Genomic DNA, 20,535 nt, shown 5'->3' with positions numbered 1-20,535 from the left:
CAAATGGCTCAAACATAGGTAGATGTTCAAATCATAATAAGAGAAATGCAAATTTATATTCTGATTTTTTAACCTCTTATCATCAAAAAGATTTTAAAAATTGGTAACATGGGTTTGGTGAAGATGAAGAAAAAGACCTCAGACACAGCTGTTCAGAGTATGATTTGGCTACTTTTATTGACATTTCAAATGTGCAAACTCTTGGATTCTAGTTCAAGGAGAGTATCCTGAAGATATGTGTGCATTCAGGCAAAACGACATGTACCCAAAGTTAATCACTGCAGTTCTTGCTCTCAGATCAAAATGCTGGAAACAAACCAGATATTTATAATGGGGAATATATATCTTTAACACAGAGAGGATTTATTTTTAAGTAAAAAAATAATAATGCAGAAATAATATTGTATGCTCCTGTATTCTTTACATTTATTTAATTAAAAGATAATCAGTGGTTGTCTATTTGGAAGGAAATCGGATGGCAGAGGATAGATATGAAAAGAAGACTTTTTATTGGATACTAATTTCTAATTTTTGGATTTTGAACTATGTGAATACGTGACCTATTCAAAAAATAAATGAGAAATTTAAAATATATAAAACAAAAGCAGTGAGTGGTACAGCACACCTCCTCTTTGGAACAATCATGGTGTGTGGGTGAGATCATGATTTACTCAAGAATCCCACTGTGCTTGTTACTGACATCAGGATGCCCTTACCTAGAAGTTAAAAGCTTGTTTGCAGGTACCTATACCTCTCTCTAGCTTCGGTCAATATTTTTAGGATTCATTTTGATTTCTGAATTTCCTCCTTTGAGAACCTCAATTAACAAGTGGCAGTGTCAGCACACGAGAGATCCCTTAAATGGACATCTCCTTAAGTAAGATCATGTTATCTGTATGCTCCCTCTTAGTAGAACTATTACTAAATTAATTAGCCTGCAAACATTTAGCAGTCCAGGATTCGCTTTAGAAGGCATCCTCAGTGTTCATGACACTGAAACTGAAAGAAATATACAGTAACTCAATTTGAAAGTATCTGTGAGGACAACTCTCTGTGGGAGCCAGAAATGCTGAGCAGGCCCCTTAGTTCCCTTCAGGTCTCTCTACTCTAAGATGAAATATGCTCCAGGTTGTTAGAGAGCAAAATATTTTACATACTTCTTTTGCGTAAGTGGATACTTGATTGCTGTTCCCATAACCCATATAAATGGTGAGACATTCAGTTCATTCCTAATTTGAGGTTAGTATTCAGGGATAGGCTACTCTACAGTTTAGGTATATTTATTTCTGTGTACTTTCTGTATATTTCCATTTCCACATCTGTTATTACAGCCCAGTTTTCTAGTGTGTTGTTGATGTTTATCTTAGGAGGGTAGTAATTTCAAGTTCAAAACAAGTTTGAAAAGTTCCTTTCTGGCACATGAATTTTTCTTATATAATTCTGGTAACTCTACCTAGGGTAGAAGAAAATGACTTCCTCTTTTAACTTGTGTTTTGTCCATTGCTGGATGAATTTTTAAAGAGTTATAAAAATTATTAAAATAAAAACAAAAGAACCAACTGGTGTGAAATTACCAGCTTTCAACATTCACACTTTATGAAGACATCAGGAAGTGCGAATATTGATTGTTTCATTAGCTTCCACTTTCAGTATTTAAAAACAGTTATTGTGGGTTTAAAATTTTACATGACAACAAATAATTATCACCCTTATCTCAAAGCTAGTGCTCTTGGAAACATTCATAATAGAGTGTTCTAAAAACACATAACACATAAACAAGCACATGTGCATACATGCATGCATGCATGTACACACACACACAAAATTATTAATAAAGCCTCTGGGAATTTTTATTTATTGATACTTTAAATTATTTTTATAAGAATGCCAGGTAAATAAGGGCGATTTCTTTATTAAAAAGATGTGCTTGCTACTCTATGTATTAGCATTTCTCCTAAGTGATCATAAACAATTATTCAGTAATATTTCAAGTATCAAAAACAAGAGAAAAATCCAATAAATATAAATGAACATGTCAAAATATACAAACAACCTTGCTGACTAAGTTAAAAGGTGTATTATAAAAGCAATTTGTCATTGTAGCAGTTTGCATAATTCTACTAACCTTTACTGTTTTTCCATTAGTGCTATATATACATGGGAAAAAAGGATGCAGGAAAGGTACAAGTAATGAAAAGAAAATAATTGTCCCTACACTTTCCTGGGTATGGAAGTCCCCTTTCTTTTTTCTTTCCCTTCAGACTAGAGCTTATTGAGCTTTCCCAAGACTGTTTCAGCACAGGGGGAACATGTACCGAGTTCCACCAGGGCTAGAGAATCTCTAAATAGCAATTTAGAGAAGTTAGTATTTCCTGCCCCAATCTTTTCAACCCCTCTTTAAATAAAATACCTCCAAAGCACATTACAACGGTGTTCTGTGGCTTCGCTCAGAAATCTGTCTTCTCAGTTTCATATCCGTGCTCTATTATAAGCAAATCATTCCAAAATCCTTGATTAAAAGGTTGGATATTCTCTCCACCTTCCTCGAGTTTGTCTAGGCTTGAGAAGAAGCACACATCCCCTACACTTTGTGTCACTTGGAGGTGATTTCCCCCTTTCCTACTTCCTGTGTCTTAGTACACAAAATATTGTCACATTCCATGCCAATCTAGGTAGTCTACCCTGTCTAATCCTGTCATCTACCAGACTCCTGATTATTTTCCCACATTTACTAAGACTTGAGAGATGGATTATGGTTCCCTTTGCTCTTAGACTTCACATCATCCTCAGTGAGTTCAGAGATCCAGCTATGGATAAATCTTTTAATATCCCCCTACCCCTTACTTTTTTAAACTCAACTCCTAGCAACCCAGTTTCATGAAATGTGGTCTCTCAAACCTCAAACTTCCAAACCCCAAAATATTACTTCTTGACTAAGACTCCCAGCTCTCAGCTCTTTCATGCATGTATCCTCAAACACCTTTCCTTTGAGCTTCCATCCCTGGACCACTACGCACTCTCTCAGGCCAACAGCTCTCTTCTGCCTTTCCTACCATCCTGAACCCACAGTCCACCATTAGAACCGCTCTTATCATTATTCACAGTGGTTCTGCTCACTCATCCTTCCCATCACGACCTCAAGTCTGAGTCAATCAGACATTTGGGTTCTCAAAGATACCTTTGAGAAAATCATGTAAGTTTATAGTTTATTGCCACTATAGGTTCATCTCCTTAGACAGTCCCTGAATCCTTCCCTTATTCCTGTTCAGTCCATCTAATTTGTCTCTGGAGTCTGTTTAATGCACTGTTTCAAGTCTCAACTTCCTCTATTGCTTTCAACTCAACTAAAAATAACCAAGCTAAGAATTGTCTCAACTTACTCCCCACTCACAAAAATTCTTCCTATCGCAGTGGCACAGGTTCCCACACATCCAAGCTTTATCTTTAAATCTTCTCCAGACAATCACCATTCATATCTCCTTGGGAATCTCAGATCTTCGATGATCTTTTATGTTCACTCTTTTGTTCTATGAGGTCTTATGACTTAATCATGTTTAGTTTTCACAACAATTTAAAAATCAGTCCACCACTTGACATGCTCCTTGGGTATATTCCATCTCGCATTTTCCTTTCAAGGCAAATTTACTGGACAGTGCCTCTACTTCCCTTTCCAGGCTAACCTCTGCTTGTGGAAGTTGAAAGGCTGTGTCCCACAAGCAGAGTTGACCCTTAATTGCAAGTATTAAAGTCAACATTCAGATAGAGATGATGGTTTACTTTTTTAACAGAGGTTGTGAAATTATATCGTATGCTCACATACATAACAAGTGCAAAGACAAACTGTGCTCATACGTGAGATTCCAAGGTTAAACCTTACGCTTGCTACTTTTTGGTCTATACCCTGAAACCGTGGTTAATGTGGTCAGTGTAACTTTTTAAGTCCAAGCTATCTCATTCCCAGGCTTGTTGAACTACAGTGTCAAGACCCATTCTTGAGGAAAAAGTCATCTAGTTGGTTTGCATTGATAACATTAAAATTTGTCTCTTTAAAGACTTTAATGGACAAGAAAATTACTCTTCACTCTTAATGCTGCTTCTAGAAGTGCTGTGACCAGCTGTTTTCTGAAACCCACCAGTCCAGGGAGTAACCTCTCAAAGTTCTCTATTAATTTAGTCTTATAATTTCTTAATCAGAGAGCCATTCCTTTTCTAATTCTTCATAATCTTCTGGATTCACTCCTCATCCTTGTTTTGTTCTTACTCTTCAGGTAGCAACAGGCACTGATGGTTCCTCAGTGTCTACCTTTGGTCATGAATTCTCTCCTGTGTCTTCCTCTAGCTGACAGATGTACTGCTCCAACTGGACTTGCCACCAGCCTTCACAGGCAACACATTCAAAATCTCATTCATCAACTTCATTGATGTGCTTTTTTCCTGATTTGGTGGCACTTTAATCCTTACAAAATGCCTTGTTTCTCACCTGCCATTGAAGTCTGCAAATTTTACTCCTTCCTTCCTCCTTTCCTTTCTTTTTCCTACCCTTTTATTTCTCCTCTTTATACTCACTATTGTTGATGTGGTTCTGCCCTTTACATTTCTCATCTGAATTATCTCAATTATAACTTTTTAATGGATGGCCTCTAGTCTTTTCCTTCTCAAATCTGACTCTAAACTAGTGACTTTCCAACATTTTTTTTAAACCAAAATTCATGGAAAGAAATATATTTTATGTCAGAACCATGCGACCTTTCCCACACACATACACACAAATCACACCATTTCTTTATTTTTCTTCATTTTCTCCCTCTCTCCTTTCATATCTTCCTTTCCTCCTTTGTTATTTTTCTTTCTCCTCTCTTTTTTTGTTTCTATTTGTATTTACAGACAGAAATGAATGAAATACTCACAAAGTAAACTTAACTCTCAAAGTTCAATGAACTGATATTTTATTGAATTCTTATTCTATTCTAACCATTTTATTCCATGATGATTTCCATTAAACACAATGCTCATCACAATCAATTAAACTGATTCCACAATCTTGCAATGAGTCAAAAACCAGAGACTGAATACAGTATTTTCTCTTTATATACACTGGAGGGGTATAACAAAATAAAATTTGGACTTTATCATTCCCCATAACGATCCTTTCAGGAGATCTCCAATTGCCCACTGGATAATGTCCAAGAACTTGACAAGGCTTGCATGATCCCTGGAAACCTTCCAGAGTTTCCAGCTTCATTTCCCCCTGATCATTCTTCTCTGCTTACTATCTTAGCAACTCCTAACTCCTTCCTATTTACTCAGGTGCTTTCTCTTTCTGGTTTCCTCATATCCTCATACCTCTAGCTATTTCCTCCTAAAATCAAATCCTGGATAATGGCAAATAAAATGTCTATAATAAACAGAGCATACAGTTGTCCCTCAGTATCCTTGGGGTTTGGTTCCAGGACCCCTGCTGATACTCAAGTTCCTTTCACAAAAAGCATACATTTTGCGTGTACACATCTTTCTGCATATCTAAAATTTTCTCTATATTACTAATAATACCTAATATAAATGCTATATAAGTAGTTTTTATACTATATTGATTAGGAAATAATAACAGGAATAAAAAGATACATGCTCAATACAGATATTTCTTTTTCTGAAGATTTCTGATCTGTGGTTGGTTGACTCTCTGGATGTGGATCCTACAGACATGGAGAGCAGACTGCAATTACACTACAGATATACCTGAAGGAAAGATAAAGAGCTATAATTTTGAGGCTGAAATCTTGTATTTCCCTGTTAATAACCAGGAAAGTGTTTGGTAAAGTAGCAACTACTCAATAAATACTTCTGTGTTCTTTGCTGACCCCCAGTTAATCCCTTTTATCACATCAAGAATTCATCTCTTTTCTTCCACTAGTTCCTGCGTCCTCTTCCTGTTTTTTAAGACTCTCCAGAATCTGGCTCCATCTATCCTCATTTCATAAAAATGCCTTCCTCTGACTTGCCCAGCTGTCCTATTTCATGCTTCTTTCCTCAGGTTCTCTATCCTGCTAGTAGTGTTTCTCCCACTCACATAATGTGTTAGTCAGCTTTTCATTGCTGTGACCCAAATACCTGACAAGAACAACTCAGAGGAAGAAAAGTTTATTTTGGCTCATGGTTAGCACACTCCATTGCTCTGAGTCTGAACAGACCCAGGCAGAACATCACGGCAGAAGGGTGTGGAGAAGGAAAGCTGCTCAGCCCATGGCAGCTGGGAAGCAGAGAGAATAAGGAGACAGGGATAAAACAAAATCCCAGCGGGCATGTTCCCAGTGACCTACTTCCCTTCAGCCACACCCTACCTATTTACTGTTACCACTCAGTAAATTACTCAAATTGTTAATCCATCAAATGGCTAAATCCACTGATTAGGTTATAGTTCTCATAATCTAACCATTTCACCTATGAGCATTCCTGCATTGTCTAACACATCAACTTTTGGAGGGAGCATCTCATATCCAAACCATAACACATATCAAACCCACCTTTCAACCTTTCTCCCACTTTTTTGTTTAGCTATCTATCTTTTGAGGTCCAGTTCAAAATTATCTAATCCTCTCATAAGTACTTGATATATTTTTTATCTATTTATCTTTAATGGAGATAATAGTAGTTCCCAATTTACTGGATTATTGTGAGGATCAGAATAGCTGAGTTAATATTGATAAAGTACATGCCATGTAGTTTGTGCTTACAGATGTATATTACCAACGCCACTAAACTTTTTAAACCTATACCTTTGTTCCAAACAGTCATTCTCTAACACCGAACACTTGATAGATTTCTAATTTTGCCTTACGGTTATAATACTCTGTCGAGAAATTGATTCTAAATTCCTTGAGGTCCAAATGCCTGCCATCCATGTCCTCTTACTCCCGGGTCATCCAAAAAGTTGTTAGAAAGTAGTTACTTGCAGTGAGAAAGTAGTCGCTTAATAATTTGAGGTTGATTTGCTGGTCTAACTTACCCCACAAAAAGCAATGATCAAAAATTATTCATAGATTAGTGGTATAATCACCATCAATATTATCATCAATCAAAACAAATGATCTAGAAGTTAATTTGTTTCTAGATATAAAATATAGTTTGGCAGTGCAGTGGCTTTCAAATGTGTGAATCCAATATTCTAGTTATGCATAACAATTCATAAAAAATAAGGAAGCCACACTGAGACAGTACAATCCGTTTCCCTTTTTTATGACTCCCTGTCTAACTGCATCCTTTTCTTTGATAGGAGCAGAATCATTTCTCAGGTAGAAGCAAAATCTTGCTTTGGTGAATGTCAAATGAGGCAACAGAAGAGTTAAACAGAAAACTAGAAGCTCTAACTTTCTTCTAGATAAGCTGAGCCAAAAAAGTAACCACCAGCTTACTGTGTTACATTTCTGTGAGCAGAATAAGGTGAAGCTCATATATTAATCATTCATTTTTTGTGAGGTCTTTTACTCATAGGATGAATTTAATATTTTCAAGACACAGATTAACTAACCACTAGCCAGAGTTTATTATCAATATATTTCTTACTGTTAATAGGAAAGGAGTCATTAAGTAAATTAATTTGCTTTTTAAATGAATATGAGAAGGTTATTTTAAGTAAAAATTTCCAAAGAGTAAAGTTTTAGGATGATGATGTTTACATTTTTTCTGAATGCTTTTAATATTTTTTAAATTAATACATTTTTAAATTGACACATTGCAATTTTCTATATTTATGGGGTACTCTGGCATTTCAATATGTTCATATATTATGTAAGGATCAGATCAGGGTAAATGACATATTTATTACCTGGATTATTTTTAATAGCTTTAGAATGCTCATACAGTACTTCCATTAATTCTCTTTAAAAAGTTACATATGTATTCATACCTATTAAGGTAATTTTAAAGGAGAAGAAGGTGAACTACTACTTTAGTAGTAGTTCTCCACCTACAGCTGTACAATAGTTGGGAATGTAAGAATACCATTCTCCCAGGAATGGTCACTGCCTGGACCCTAGACAATTGCATCAGACTATTTGGAGTAAGTCTGGGCATTCATATATATGCAATAGCTCCCAGGTGATTATAATTATGTTAAGAAAATGTGAGGTTTGTGATCTTTTCATATGAAATATGATTCTTCTTTCATTTGTAAAGCGATACAAAATTCTCCTACCCATTCCTTCCCACAGTCTACCACCATCACAGCAATGGGGAAACTCTATTCTCCCTGATACAATGTCTAGCTGGAAACCCTCACTGGACCCTCTCTTCCACTCCTCCTTCCTTTGGATTCTCCCTATATCCCGCCCAGAATCTCTTCCATTACATAGGCATCCTATACAAATAGGATTGTTCTTTCTCACCCTGCTGAGTGAAAGTCTGCTTTTCTATGCGGAAGGGCCTGAGGCTTAGGAGGAGACAGAAGAATCAGAGTGGGTGGGTATGTGGCAGAGCCAGGACCACCTGGTTAGAAATAGGGGCCACCAGACTGAGGTATCCTTTACATCTCCCATCACCCTTTAATAATAATTCAGCCAAAAAAGATTTTGTTCCTTTAACCAATAATTAACTTGCCCCTGAGTATCTTAAATCTTTTAATCTTTTTGATTCCACTGGGGATAGGATGATGATCACTGCAAGTAATTAAATTACACTGAAATATGTAGGCAGTCTCTCTAAATGTCCATTTAAAGGTCATGTTTCAGAAGAAAATCTTTTAAAATATAGACAATAGCACACTGAACTAAAAATAAAATACATAACGTAAAAATGCAAATAAATCCTTGGAATTCAGGCAGCAGAACCTTAATTCCTTGTCTCTAAACTGGGACTCTTTGAAGAGAAGGAAGCATGGTTTTCAGTAATTGCATTCACAGTATCCAGCACCAAGTCAGCTGGTGAATGTTAGTGGTGTTAGTATACATTTTTCTTATAATCACAGATTTTAATTTTTTACTTAATCAGTGTTTAATTATAGGAACATATCTAATTTTATTCTTTATTTTTAAGATTAAGAGAGCCATTCATTTCGTATTTTCCACCATGTAATTTTGCTAACAAAAATTTCACATATCTTTTATCAATAAACACTTATTAGTTATGGTGTCCCTGCATGGAAAAAAGATGGCAACAACTAAATTAAAAACTGAAATGTCAAATTACGAATATATAGAGTTCAACAGTTTATACCTGGCAACTAAGAAAAAAAAGTGACTATTTCTAGCATAATAATTTTATTCATGAAAGCGAAGGCTTATAGTTTTGTCAGAAGCAGTTAATAATTTAAAATAGTGTTTGATTTGGATCACTGCCTCTTAAAAGGGAAATAAAGTAGAAAACACTATTTTGGCACTTGTTTGATTGAATTTTAACTACCATTAAAAGAAGAATATAAATTTTTTAATGTTAATCAAAGAAGAAAAGAACTATGGATTAAAAAATGTTAATAAACAGAGTCCAGGAAAACCTTTTGGAGTGCTAAAATTTCAAGTTGAACACATACTGTGCAGGGGAATGAGGCATTTCAGAGGTGCTGGGACAATTTGTACATGAAGTTTGGTTTAGCACATTTTTAATAAGCAGTTCTTGATACCTTGTGTGAAAGCGTCTTATAGGTAGGCATTTTTTTTTTTTTTCTATTTAGCTGTGTACTAAGGGCTTAAGAAGGTTGCTCAAAGTCACACAGCATTAGGCACCAGAAACAGCAATAATCTGATTCCAAATTCAGGACTTTGTTTATCACAGCTCTGGACCCATGTGGCTTCCTAGGACTATGGCACTGGATACATGGAATTGCTTCCTGCTAACTTGCTAGAGGGTGTTGGAGAACCAACTAGTGGTTTGACATAAAAACTTACTTCTTCTTAGAGTGATCCCTGGACCACCAACATGGACAACATTGGGAACTTATTTGAAATGAGATAACTGGTTGTCTCACCACAGATCTCATATGTTAGAATCTGTATTTAAAAAAAAATTCCTATACTATTTTTATTCATCTTAAAGTATGAAAAACAAGAGTGTAAAGAGTTCCAGATGTGAAATTAAGGCAACTGAATTTAATTTTGTCCCTGCTACAGACTAGTTGTGGCATTTTAAGAAAGTCATTTAACCTTTTAAGAATATCAGTTTCTTCCTTTGTAAAATGGGGTTATTAATACTTATCTTGGAGACTGACTTACTACAATAATTACATGAATAAAAATACCTGGAATCCAGCAGGAATTTAACACATGCATTCTGAATTCATATGCAAATCCACAGATGTGTGTGATAAGACAGATCAGGCACTCAGAATTTGGTGAACTCTCAATTTTCTGATTTTGATGCACAAAGAAATACCTGTGTTAGAATCTATTTAAATTACGCTTTCTGGTATATACACATTTTTATGCCCTAGAGATTTGCTGTAGAATTATTCTCAGCACAGCAATTATAGGTGAGGCTGCCCTATAATGAGATATCTTTGCTACTTCATTAAATAAACCCCCTTGAATGGGCTCCAAAATGGACCTGCCTCATACCAAATTCCATTATACTGGAAGTAATCTTATAAGTAGGCCCTGGTGCGGGTTCAATTGTCCTGGATACCTAATGTTTACCATAAAGGGAATGTGTTCTAGAACAATGATTCCCAAAAGCTAGTTCTTAGACCAGTGTTTTACTGATTCAAGGGGGAAAAATAAAGACAACTTAGTAAGCTTTCTATGAAATTAAAACATCATCTGTTTTAAAAATATTCTTTATTCTGAGAGTATGACCTTTCCTCCCTCCCTCTTTCCCCATTTCCCTCCCCCTTTTTTCTTTCTTTCTGTCTATATTTTTGGTGTTCTGTTGCTCCACAGTTTATGAAGCAACAATAGTAACAGATGCAACGTTGTGTAATGTTTTTGCACAGTACGAATATAATGTCCACCCATTTCCCATGCCCACTTTAAAAATAAAATCTTAAGGATCCTTGAAATCCCAAGTTTCTGCACCATTGCTATTGAAACACCTGCTTAAAGGGAAATAAATCCTTTCCTACAAAAGAATTGGGCACAGAACTGTATTAGAGGATAAACTACAAAGTGTTAATTGGAGGGTAAATGTATTAATCAGTTTTTTGCCACTATAACAAAATACCTGAGATAATGAACTTACAAAGGGAAGAAGTTGTTTTGGCTTATAGTTTTGGAGATTCCCCTTGTTTTGGGCCTGTAGTGAAATGGCATATCATAGAGGGAGCACAAGGCAAAGCAAATTATCTACATCACAAGCCAAGGAGCAGAAGAGCAAGAGGAAGGGGTTGGGGCTGCACAATTCCTTTCAGGGGTATTCATCCTACTAGCATCTGCTTCTCAAAAGTTCCCATCTCCTCCCAATGGTGCCACCTGGGGATGAAGCCTTCAACACATGGGCCTCTGGGGGACATTCAACATCTGAACTATAACAGTAAATTCCTTCAGTGTAGGCTTCTTCAGAGCACAGTGCTCTGCAAGCTACAATGTGCACAAGGACCATGTGGGATCTGTTAAAATGTGGACCTTGATTCTGCAGGTCTGGCACAGTTTGGATTCCCGTATTTCTAGTCAACTCACATTTGAGGGAGCAAAGGCATAGTGGTAAAGATGGTAAGCTCTGAAACCAGACCACCTGGGTTCAGATGCAAGTTCCATCACTTTTAGCTGTGGACCCTTGAGCAAGTTACCCTATGTTTGATTTTCTCATTAGTAACAAAATAATAATAATAATCCTATTTCATACAATTGCTGTGAAAATAAAATGGAATAATGTAAACATTCCCAGAATGTACAACACAGTACTTGACACATAGAAAGAGCCCACAGATTGTGAGTTATTCTTTAGCTTTACAGAACAGTGACTGGAACAACAAGATATTAAAAAATAGATTAGCACCCGAAGGAGTTCATTCTTGTGTGATCAAATGACAAGAACTGAAAGTTCTGGTTGGTAAGGGATAAGTCTTGTTCTGTTTTCTTTGACTGCTTCAATGAGATGTCTGAAGCTATGAAATTTGAAGGGTGCATATAAACCTGTTCTAATTCAAAAGGGAAGCTTTTTTATTACTAAAATCCTGTCCTGTGGTTAAGGTTGAAATGATGGTATTGGTTAGGTTGCAGGTCACAAACTTAGAAAAGCCTTTGATTAATTTCTTTATTTTCCTATTAATGACAAGAAATATCTGATTATTATGTTCATGGACCTTTACAATTTCTTAGAGGTCTTTACTGATTATTATCCTCCTCCCCATGAAAGTGTAGCTAGAATATGTATTAATTACTATCTTATCACTTTTTTTTTGGTAGCTAAGCAATTTATAGAATAGTGGTACATATTAGTAGCAGTAGACAAATACTACTACATAAGGTCAATCTTTTATTTTCTTTATAGAATCCTTGCTATGTTAATAGAAAATACTTTGTATAACTGTATTTTAAAAATTACAGTGAAATAGCATCTGGGCATGAAAATAATATGAATTTTTTAAAAAAATCTTCAGTTTAGACCTTTTACCCTGTTTGATTTCTGTTATTAATATAAACACAAGAGCGAATGATAATTGATTTGAATAAAACTTGAGAACAATTGATCAGATGGTCACAGAGCTAAGAACTAGTTTTAAATATATATCTCATTCAACTGTATAATAAAAAGAAAGCATACAAAAATAAGTTATTTTGTCAAGGACATTTAACAAAAGCCTTCTATTCGTTGATATACTGAAGCATTAATCTTGAATTTTTTTTAGAATCTGAATTGTTGTTTTTGAATTATTTTGTGCAATTTTATTTTAAGCATTACAAAATATCCTAAGTTTACCTATCTAGTTAGTGACTTTTGAAAACAAAAGGAGTGAATATTTTGTAAAGAGCACAAGGAAACTAATGTATTAACAGAATATTCCTAATAGGTTTATTAGATGCATGGTGCACTGTAGATCACATCAATTAATGAATATTTACAAATTTACAGGGCCTATACCTGATTTGTTTCAAATTTCTGGTTTTAACTTTATCTACAACTGGTTCTCTATACATTCCTGTAGCTGTTACCAACCATTTGGCAAGCATTTTATATGCCTCCCAATACCACCCCACTCCTTGGGGTGGTAAGTACTTGGTAAGTACTCCTTGGGACAGATGCTCCTTATCCTTCAATATCTATTCTGCCCTTCTTCCTCAGTAATAGAACATTCCTCTGAATGTTAGGGCTGCCTAATACCATATTTCCTTGCAGGTCTGTGTGGCTGCATGACTACATTCTGGTCAACAGAGAAAACGGAAAATAGTAGGTTCAACTCTTGTGAAGTTGCTTATACAGTCTTTCCTTTCTCTTTTTCCTTTGGGCTGGCTGGTCTGTGTGTGTGTGATGACACCAGCAGGAGAGACCATTTTGGATTATGAGGTCAAAGTTACTTCTTAAGGAATAAAATAGCATCTGGCATCCTCATGATCCTAAGTGTGCCAGCCCTTGACTGCCTGTAATTATGTAAGAGAAATAAACTTCTATCTTCCTTCAGACACTGTTATTTGGGTTTTTCTGTCACTTGCAGCCAACTCTAATGCTTGTTTGTCCACACACAAATACTTGCTGATGCATCTGCATTTCAGGTGTGATCGTTATCATTAGACCTTGGCTCTGTCGTCTGTCCTGTCTTACCCAAAGCCATACTAGGGCATAAGGAAGAGGGAGAGCTAGATGAAGCAACTCCCAAGAGCACTGGGAAAATAAAGAAGTTAATTTCAGGAGAGAAAGGGTTAAAGAAGCTACAAATCTTTTCTATTCCCAGTAGCTTTGGTTTATTAAGAGACATTCTAGGTAAGATTTCAAAGTTAACTCCCAAGATAATTAGACAAAAGCTAGGCCAGATGTCTAAGCTAAGTTTTGGTCTCAAAATAATTACCTTTGTTAATTACCAGTAATTAGTGTCAGCATCCAAAACTTTCCTAAAAACCTGGGGAGAGAGAAAAGAGAAGGGAGGGTGGGGAGAGAGAAAGAGAGGGGCAGACAGAGAAAGATATGCATTTTCCAGTACAATTACATCTTGAGATCATCAAATCCTGATTCAAAATTTTACAATTATGAATGCCAGGTTTTAGGGAAAACTACATATTTTCTTTCAGTTAATACAGATATCTTTTGCTTTTACTAAAATTGAAGTTTTTCTAGCTCCTTTTCTTATTTTATGCCTTTCTTTTTACATTGACAAAATGACTATTTTTCTTGATCTATAAAATTATCCTTGAACCCTACCCTCATCGGAGAAATGTTTTAGTTGCAATGGCCCTGGTAGAAATGTTTGGGAGTCTTCACTAAGTCTTTCTGTGTTAGTCAGTTTTTTACTGCTGGGACCAAAATACCTGACAAAAACAACTTAGAGGAAGAAAATTTTATTTGGGGTTCACAGTTTTTGAGGTCCATGAATAACTGGCTCCATTGCTTTGAGGCCAAGGCGAGGGAGGACATCATGGCAAAAGGATGCGGGAAGGAAAGCTGCTTGGCTGTTGGTAGCAGGAAGCAGAGAGGGGGTCGGGGGGAAGGACTATGTCCAAGGCCATGCTCCCAGTGAACTCCTTCTTTCACCTCTGCCCCACCTGCCTGCAGTTACCACTGAGTAGTCCACTCAAATTGCTAACCATTGAATGAATTGATGCACTGATGAGGTTAGAGCTTTATCACTGCCTAAAAAAACCCACCTATAATTTTCCTGGATTGGGGAATCATGCTTTAAAAACAAGCTTTTCAGGGAACAATTCTAGATCCAAACCATAATACATCTTTACCATCATCTCCTTGCTACTGCTGGGCTTCAGCTCAAAGGACAGCACAAAGTTGTCTCAGAGCCCAAGGGATGGCCCAGACATTTTAGCTTTACTATAACATTTAGAAGTTTACAGAGCACATAACACTTCTTTCTACACTGACCCTTTATGAGAACAGAAATACTTACAGATGTATCTATTTGTGTGTTACCTAATACCTTCATTTCTATTCAGGCCTCCTTTTTTAGTTTCTTTTTAAATATTTAAGGATAATACTGCCTGGTATTTTCCATAAATAATTTGTTGTAGATTTAAGCATTTTAACCTGAAAATAACAAAGGGAAATAATACTTTACTTTTAAATCTCTATCCCAACATCTCACATTTGGTTCCTGTCCTTCCTCATGTCCCCATGGTAGATCACTTATTCCTTTATGCCATCTATATTCACATGTTCACTGGCTTGAGTCCCTCACCAGACTGATACAGGGAAGTTACCCTGCCTTAACTCATTTAAACAATATCTCCAGTGCCCAGCAGGCATGCATAGAATGCATTGAAGTGCATTTTTGTAATTAATGAGGCACATGGTCACCAACATTGCCAAGCCAATGGGACTTCTAGTTACATGCTTTGGTCCTTTATCGGCTCAGTGAGTCATGAGATGAAGCTTTTTTTTTCTCATGTCTTATTTTGTGTTTTAGTGGTGATACTTAAGTTTATTTTAGTCTACAGGCTATTTCTTAATGCTAAGATGTTGTCAAACTTACCTGCTTGTGGATAAAAAAATAATTATTCAAAGCTCACCAGAATGGGAAGGAAAGTGAAGTGTGATGATTAAGTAAAATGATGCTATTTTGTTCTTTTTGTTGGTGATGTGGGTACGGGGTATTGGACTCAGGAGCACTGGGCTCACTGAGCCACATCCCAGCCCTATTTTTTATTTTATTTAGAGACAGGGGCTTGCTGAGTTGCTTAGCACTTCGCTTTTGTTGTGGCTAGCTTTGAATTCAAGATCTCCTGTCTCATCTTCCTGAGCTGCTGGGATCACAGGCCACAGAGCCCAGTGCTATTTTGCTCTTAATAAATATGTACAACTGGGAGCAATAGCACGTGCTTCCTGGCTATTCAGGAGGCTGTGGCAGCCTCTACAATTTGAGGTCAGACTGGGCAACTTAGAGAGATGCATCTTAAAATAAAAAGTGCTGGGAATGTAGTTTGGTGGTAGAGTGCTCACCTAGCATTCCTGAGCCTCTGGGTTCAATTCCCCCGCAAAAAATTGCATAAAGTATCAGCCCAAGGAAAGACGATTATGTGGTTGTTTGCTCATGAGACCACATACTATAAGAGAACAATCTGTACACTTATGAGCTGCCTATCTCTAGAGAATCTATATGCTGCCCACCAACACTGCCACTAAAATTTTATGGCTTTTACAGTTGTACATCTAAATTATGAAACCAACTGCATTTTTATATATGTTGTCATTCACTGCAGGGTTTGTTAATGGAAAAAACATGAGGTATGCTTTTGGGGTTATTTCTGTATGTCAAGTGCACGCAGGCATATTAATTTGAAGGCATATCTTATTTGCTTTATGTAAATTGGGAACTGCATAATCCTGATATTAAATATTTTCTCCCCATGCTCACTGTTCATTACAGTATGATCAGAACCACTCAATGTAATTGCAACTTTCCATTTCATAGCTTCTTGTCACCAATCTATATTTTCTTAAATCTCATACCTCAAGTGCTGTTCTGAACTGTCCTGCTGCCACGGCGTATTTCTTTTGTCTATAGCAAGAGCTGGCATCCTTTAAGGCTACCTGAAGCCATTTGTCAATCTGAGGCAGAAAGCTGAAATTAGGTACACTCAAAGGGTCCACTATTTCAGTAGCTTGGCATCCTGGTTGAATCCCGGTGGACATGAAGGACTCCACAAACTCATAGCTCACGTCCTCTTCATCTATGTAGACCAACTTCATTTCCACATCCATTATGTTCTTTAAGGGGATGTGAGGCAGAGGTATGGTGATTAACTGATTGTCAAGTTCTAGTATCTTTGCTTCTTTCTTTCCCACTGGCTTTTCTTCACCTTCTGCCTTCCGTTTAAAGGCTACTTTCTCTAAATCGTTATTTTGTTTTTCTTTGATGCTCTTTGCCATTTTTATTCTTTCAGTTGTGATTTCTACTTGTTTCTCTCCACAGACTTTCTTAATCTCTGGTGGCACCTCCAGGTAGTTAGGTGAATTTGCTAAGGTGGACATTTTCTTGCTTGTGTTTATCTTTGGAACAAGCTGATCATGATAGATTCTCTTCACTGTATTCTCCAAATTTCTACTGCTTCCTGAATCCATTGATCTTACCCAAAACTCCTGTAGAGGTTAAAAGAAATAAAGGAAAACAATTAAAATGGTATTTTGAAATTCCAGTAGTTTAGACTATATTCAATTTCCTTTTTAACCTTGTTTTAGTCATTATAGGTGTTTAGTCATTATAGCTATTTATTGCCTTGAATTAAAACTGTCTTTATATCATCTGACAGTTTTACTAAGGCAATGTGTCTCGATTTTAAAACTCAACAAGAAGTGGTTGAAACACATTTAGATACTTCCTTAAGAAAATAATCTACAGCTGACCAACACTGAATGAACATTTTTATGAGATGCCCAAAGTCACTGAAGAGGAAAATCTTACACATAGTCACCAGGATAAAAAAAAAAAAAAAAAAGATCCCCCCGAAATCTATCTCTATATTAATTTCCTTAGAAAGGCAGGTGGTCTAGAACTCATTACAAAATACACTGCTAACCTGCATAATAGACTTGGAAGTCTAAAGAAACCACAGTTGCTTCCTCTAAAAAGCTTCCAGAAGTGTGAACACAATGTTTCCTCAATGTTTCTTCTATTAATAATGAAAACCTCAAGTTCAAACAGCTTTAAAGACAACTGTTGTTCATAACAGACTTTAAAGCAAAAGAACATGACCTTCAACCTCACGGTAATATGGAGCTATGTCTTCACCTTGATTCTACTGTATTAGTATGTTTGTAGCAATGGTTATCAGTACCACATATTGTACAAAGATGAAGCAATTCCTAAGACACTAATGCTGAAAATGCGTAACTGTCTTTTGATTCAAAATTTTCTGCATGCTGACTTTGCTTCCAAATTTGTTTCAAAATAATCATTATTTAGTTTCTTGTGTGTGTGTGTGTGTGTTTCTAGGGAGTGAACCCAGGGTCTCATATGTGCAAGGGGAGTGCACTACCGCTGTGTCACATCCTCAATCCTTGTTTCTATTTTTTAAGATTCTTTCACCTATCACATTCTGTCCTAAAACAATTTTGTGAGATAAATAAGGATAAATAAGGACCACATTTTGCAAAAAAACTAAGAGCCAGAAAGAGTGAGTTGGTCAAACAAGATCACACTGGTGGTCATTAGCAGAACCTACCCATTTAGATTGCTATTTCCTCCCTAGACCTGCCACTCACTGCTCCTAACCTGGGGTACTTCCACTATGGCGTATTGTTTAGGATAGCTAAGAGTAGACTTACATCAGAGCACAAAGAGACCAAAAAACGCTAAGAAAGAACGAGTGTGAAAATAACAGAGAGATAAAAGCTAGCAGAGTGTGAAAGTAACAGTGAGATAAAAGGTAGCATTTGTTTCTTTCTATCTACAACAAACAGTGCCTAACTTCAGTCACTTCCCAAAGCTTATAACTTGTTAATGTTGTTGATTATTTTAATTTGCTTGAAAGTTTGACTATAGAAGACCTTCAGATACTTATGAAAAGTAAAGGAAGCAGCAAAACTCCACTAGTGGCTCTAACCTTTTGATTCAAAGACAGTCCCCTCCCTACAATTGTATGTATCATCATAAAGGTTGAAGGTAATATATGAACATATCAAAGAATCTACTGTGTTGTCTATAGAAAGATCTCACCCCAATAATTCCAACAATAGCTATCTTGGATATTAATTTTGTGAAAGTTAAAAGTTAAAATAATATTTCCCCAATGATTCATACTGAAATATTAGAGTGGTATTGCTTTGGTGTAATAACACACACACACACACACACACACACACACACACACACACAAAACAAAAAAAAAAAACAATATTTTTGCCAGTCTGTGTTACGCTCAGTGTTGAGGGAGATCCACGGCTATGAATCATAGGCTTCACCAACACTTTACTTTGAGCAGGGCCCTGTCTCCCTGCTGGTATCTAGCATGTCTTCTGGACCTCTAATGTACTACTTAAAATAGCATGGAGAAAACTGTGCTGGCCATCACTTATCTTGTGCTTGTGCCACATAGGAATTGAGTAAAAATGAGCTTCTACCCCTTAGTTAAAATCTCTGGTGGATGGACACGCTAGATATGCATCTATTTCAGTAAATTTCTTTCATTAGCATAGATGCAGTTCTTGAAATCTGTTGAAAGGTCAAAATACTTGCTTTGAAGCATCTCTGGTTCATATTCACTCATACAAGAAACTGTAAAAATATAAACCGTAAATGTTGGTGGGTGAGTTGTTCCCAAAATTTCATGGTTACCTCCCAGGTACGTGATCTAAACTGAAGCAGCAGAGGCTAAAATCTATCAGAATATCTGGAGTTGGATGTTGTTGGTAATGCTTGTAGCACCTGCAGCTGTATCACTATCTCTGCTGCATTTATTTCATATCTCTTGAACACATAAATATATAAAATCGTCTTTGTAACCATTTCTTCTGAAAGGGAATTGTTCCCTCCTCACTTCTCTCTGCCTGTTTTGTCTCTAAACTCCTCCCACCCAATCCTTCCCCCAACTCTCCTCCACCCTGTGCCTTTCTCTCCCTGCAAGAAGAAAGGTTTTATTGTTTTTTTTTTTTTTAAAGCAGGCTTCTGAGTACTTCGGCATCAGCCTTTAAACCTCCTAGAGAAGGCGTCATTTTGTTCTTCAGTGCAGCTTTTTACCAGAAACAATAACAGGAGGGAGAAAATGTAGACATGGTATATATAGAACGCTCAGAGGTATTAAATATGCAAGCAAATGCTTCATTTTCAGGCATCTGGAAGATAAGTTATCCCAAATATAACCAAGAAACAATCATTCAAGTACCCCCACAATCCAGACTACACACTAGAACATTAAAAGTGTCCTAAATGGGGAGGCTGAAAAAGCACAGGCAAACCCAACCAACATTTTAGAGTGTTGTTTGTAAATCAGGTGATTTTGATTTCACATTTAAAACACGTTCTTTATAAAAATTGTTGCTCATGTGCAGAAGAGTTAAGGAATTGCTCACAGCTTTTCTAACAATTATAAAAACTTCATTTAAACAATCTGGAATTAAAGGCCTTTGATCACTAGTCCAACGTGTTTCCCTTATTCAGCTCTCCTCCTGCAAACGACCTTGAAGTCAAGTTGAACGTCTTGTTAACTCTAAGACATGCTCTTTTTCACTCTGTCTACTAAGAATTCCCCAGCTTCCTGTTCCCACACCATTCCACCTGTCCAAACTGAGCCGGGAGTTATCCATCTCCACCTCCTCGGAATGCCGACAGCATTTATAGCACTTATTTTTTATATTGCAGTTATGCCTGAATGACTTATTTCTTCCAATAAACTTACTAAAAGCAGAAATATGCTTTACTTATCTAGACATTAGTTAGGCACTTTGCATAGAGTAGGCATTCAATAGATGTTGATCCATATGAATACCGTGAATCAAAGGATAATCTACACATTTTAA

General features: G+C 36.5%; 1 protein-coding gene and 1 long non-coding RNA gene across 2 annotated transcripts in view; both read right to left on the bottom strand.

The window, feature by feature from the left end:
• LOC306670514 overlaps nt 1–20,535 on the bottom strand; it is a 1,027,288-nt gene that overhangs the window by 633,473 nt on the left and 373,280 nt on the right. The gene's annotated exons all lie outside the window — the stretch shown is intronic.
• Nucleotides 1–20,535, bottom strand: part of SPATA16 (spermatogenesis associated 16) — a gene marked incomplete at its 3' end in the record, with an annotated part of 281,791 nt that overhangs the window by 235,620 nt on the left and 25,636 nt on the right. The window contains exon 2 of the mRNA XM_079155144.1: nt 16,531–17,160. Within this exon, the coding sequence (XP_079011270.1) occupies nt 16,531–17,142 (612 nt within the window). The 5' untranslated portion in view covers nt 17,143–17,160. The remainder of the gene's footprint in view (nt 1–16,530; nt 17,161–20,535) is intronic.

Source organism: Sciurus vulgaris (assembly GCF_902686455.1).
Source record: "Sciurus vulgaris genome assembly, chromosome: 10".
Taxonomy (NCBI): Eukaryota; Metazoa; Chordata; class Mammalia; order Rodentia; family Sciuridae; genus Sciurus; species Sciurus vulgaris.
This window is presented reverse-complemented; position numbering and strand designations above follow the sequence as displayed.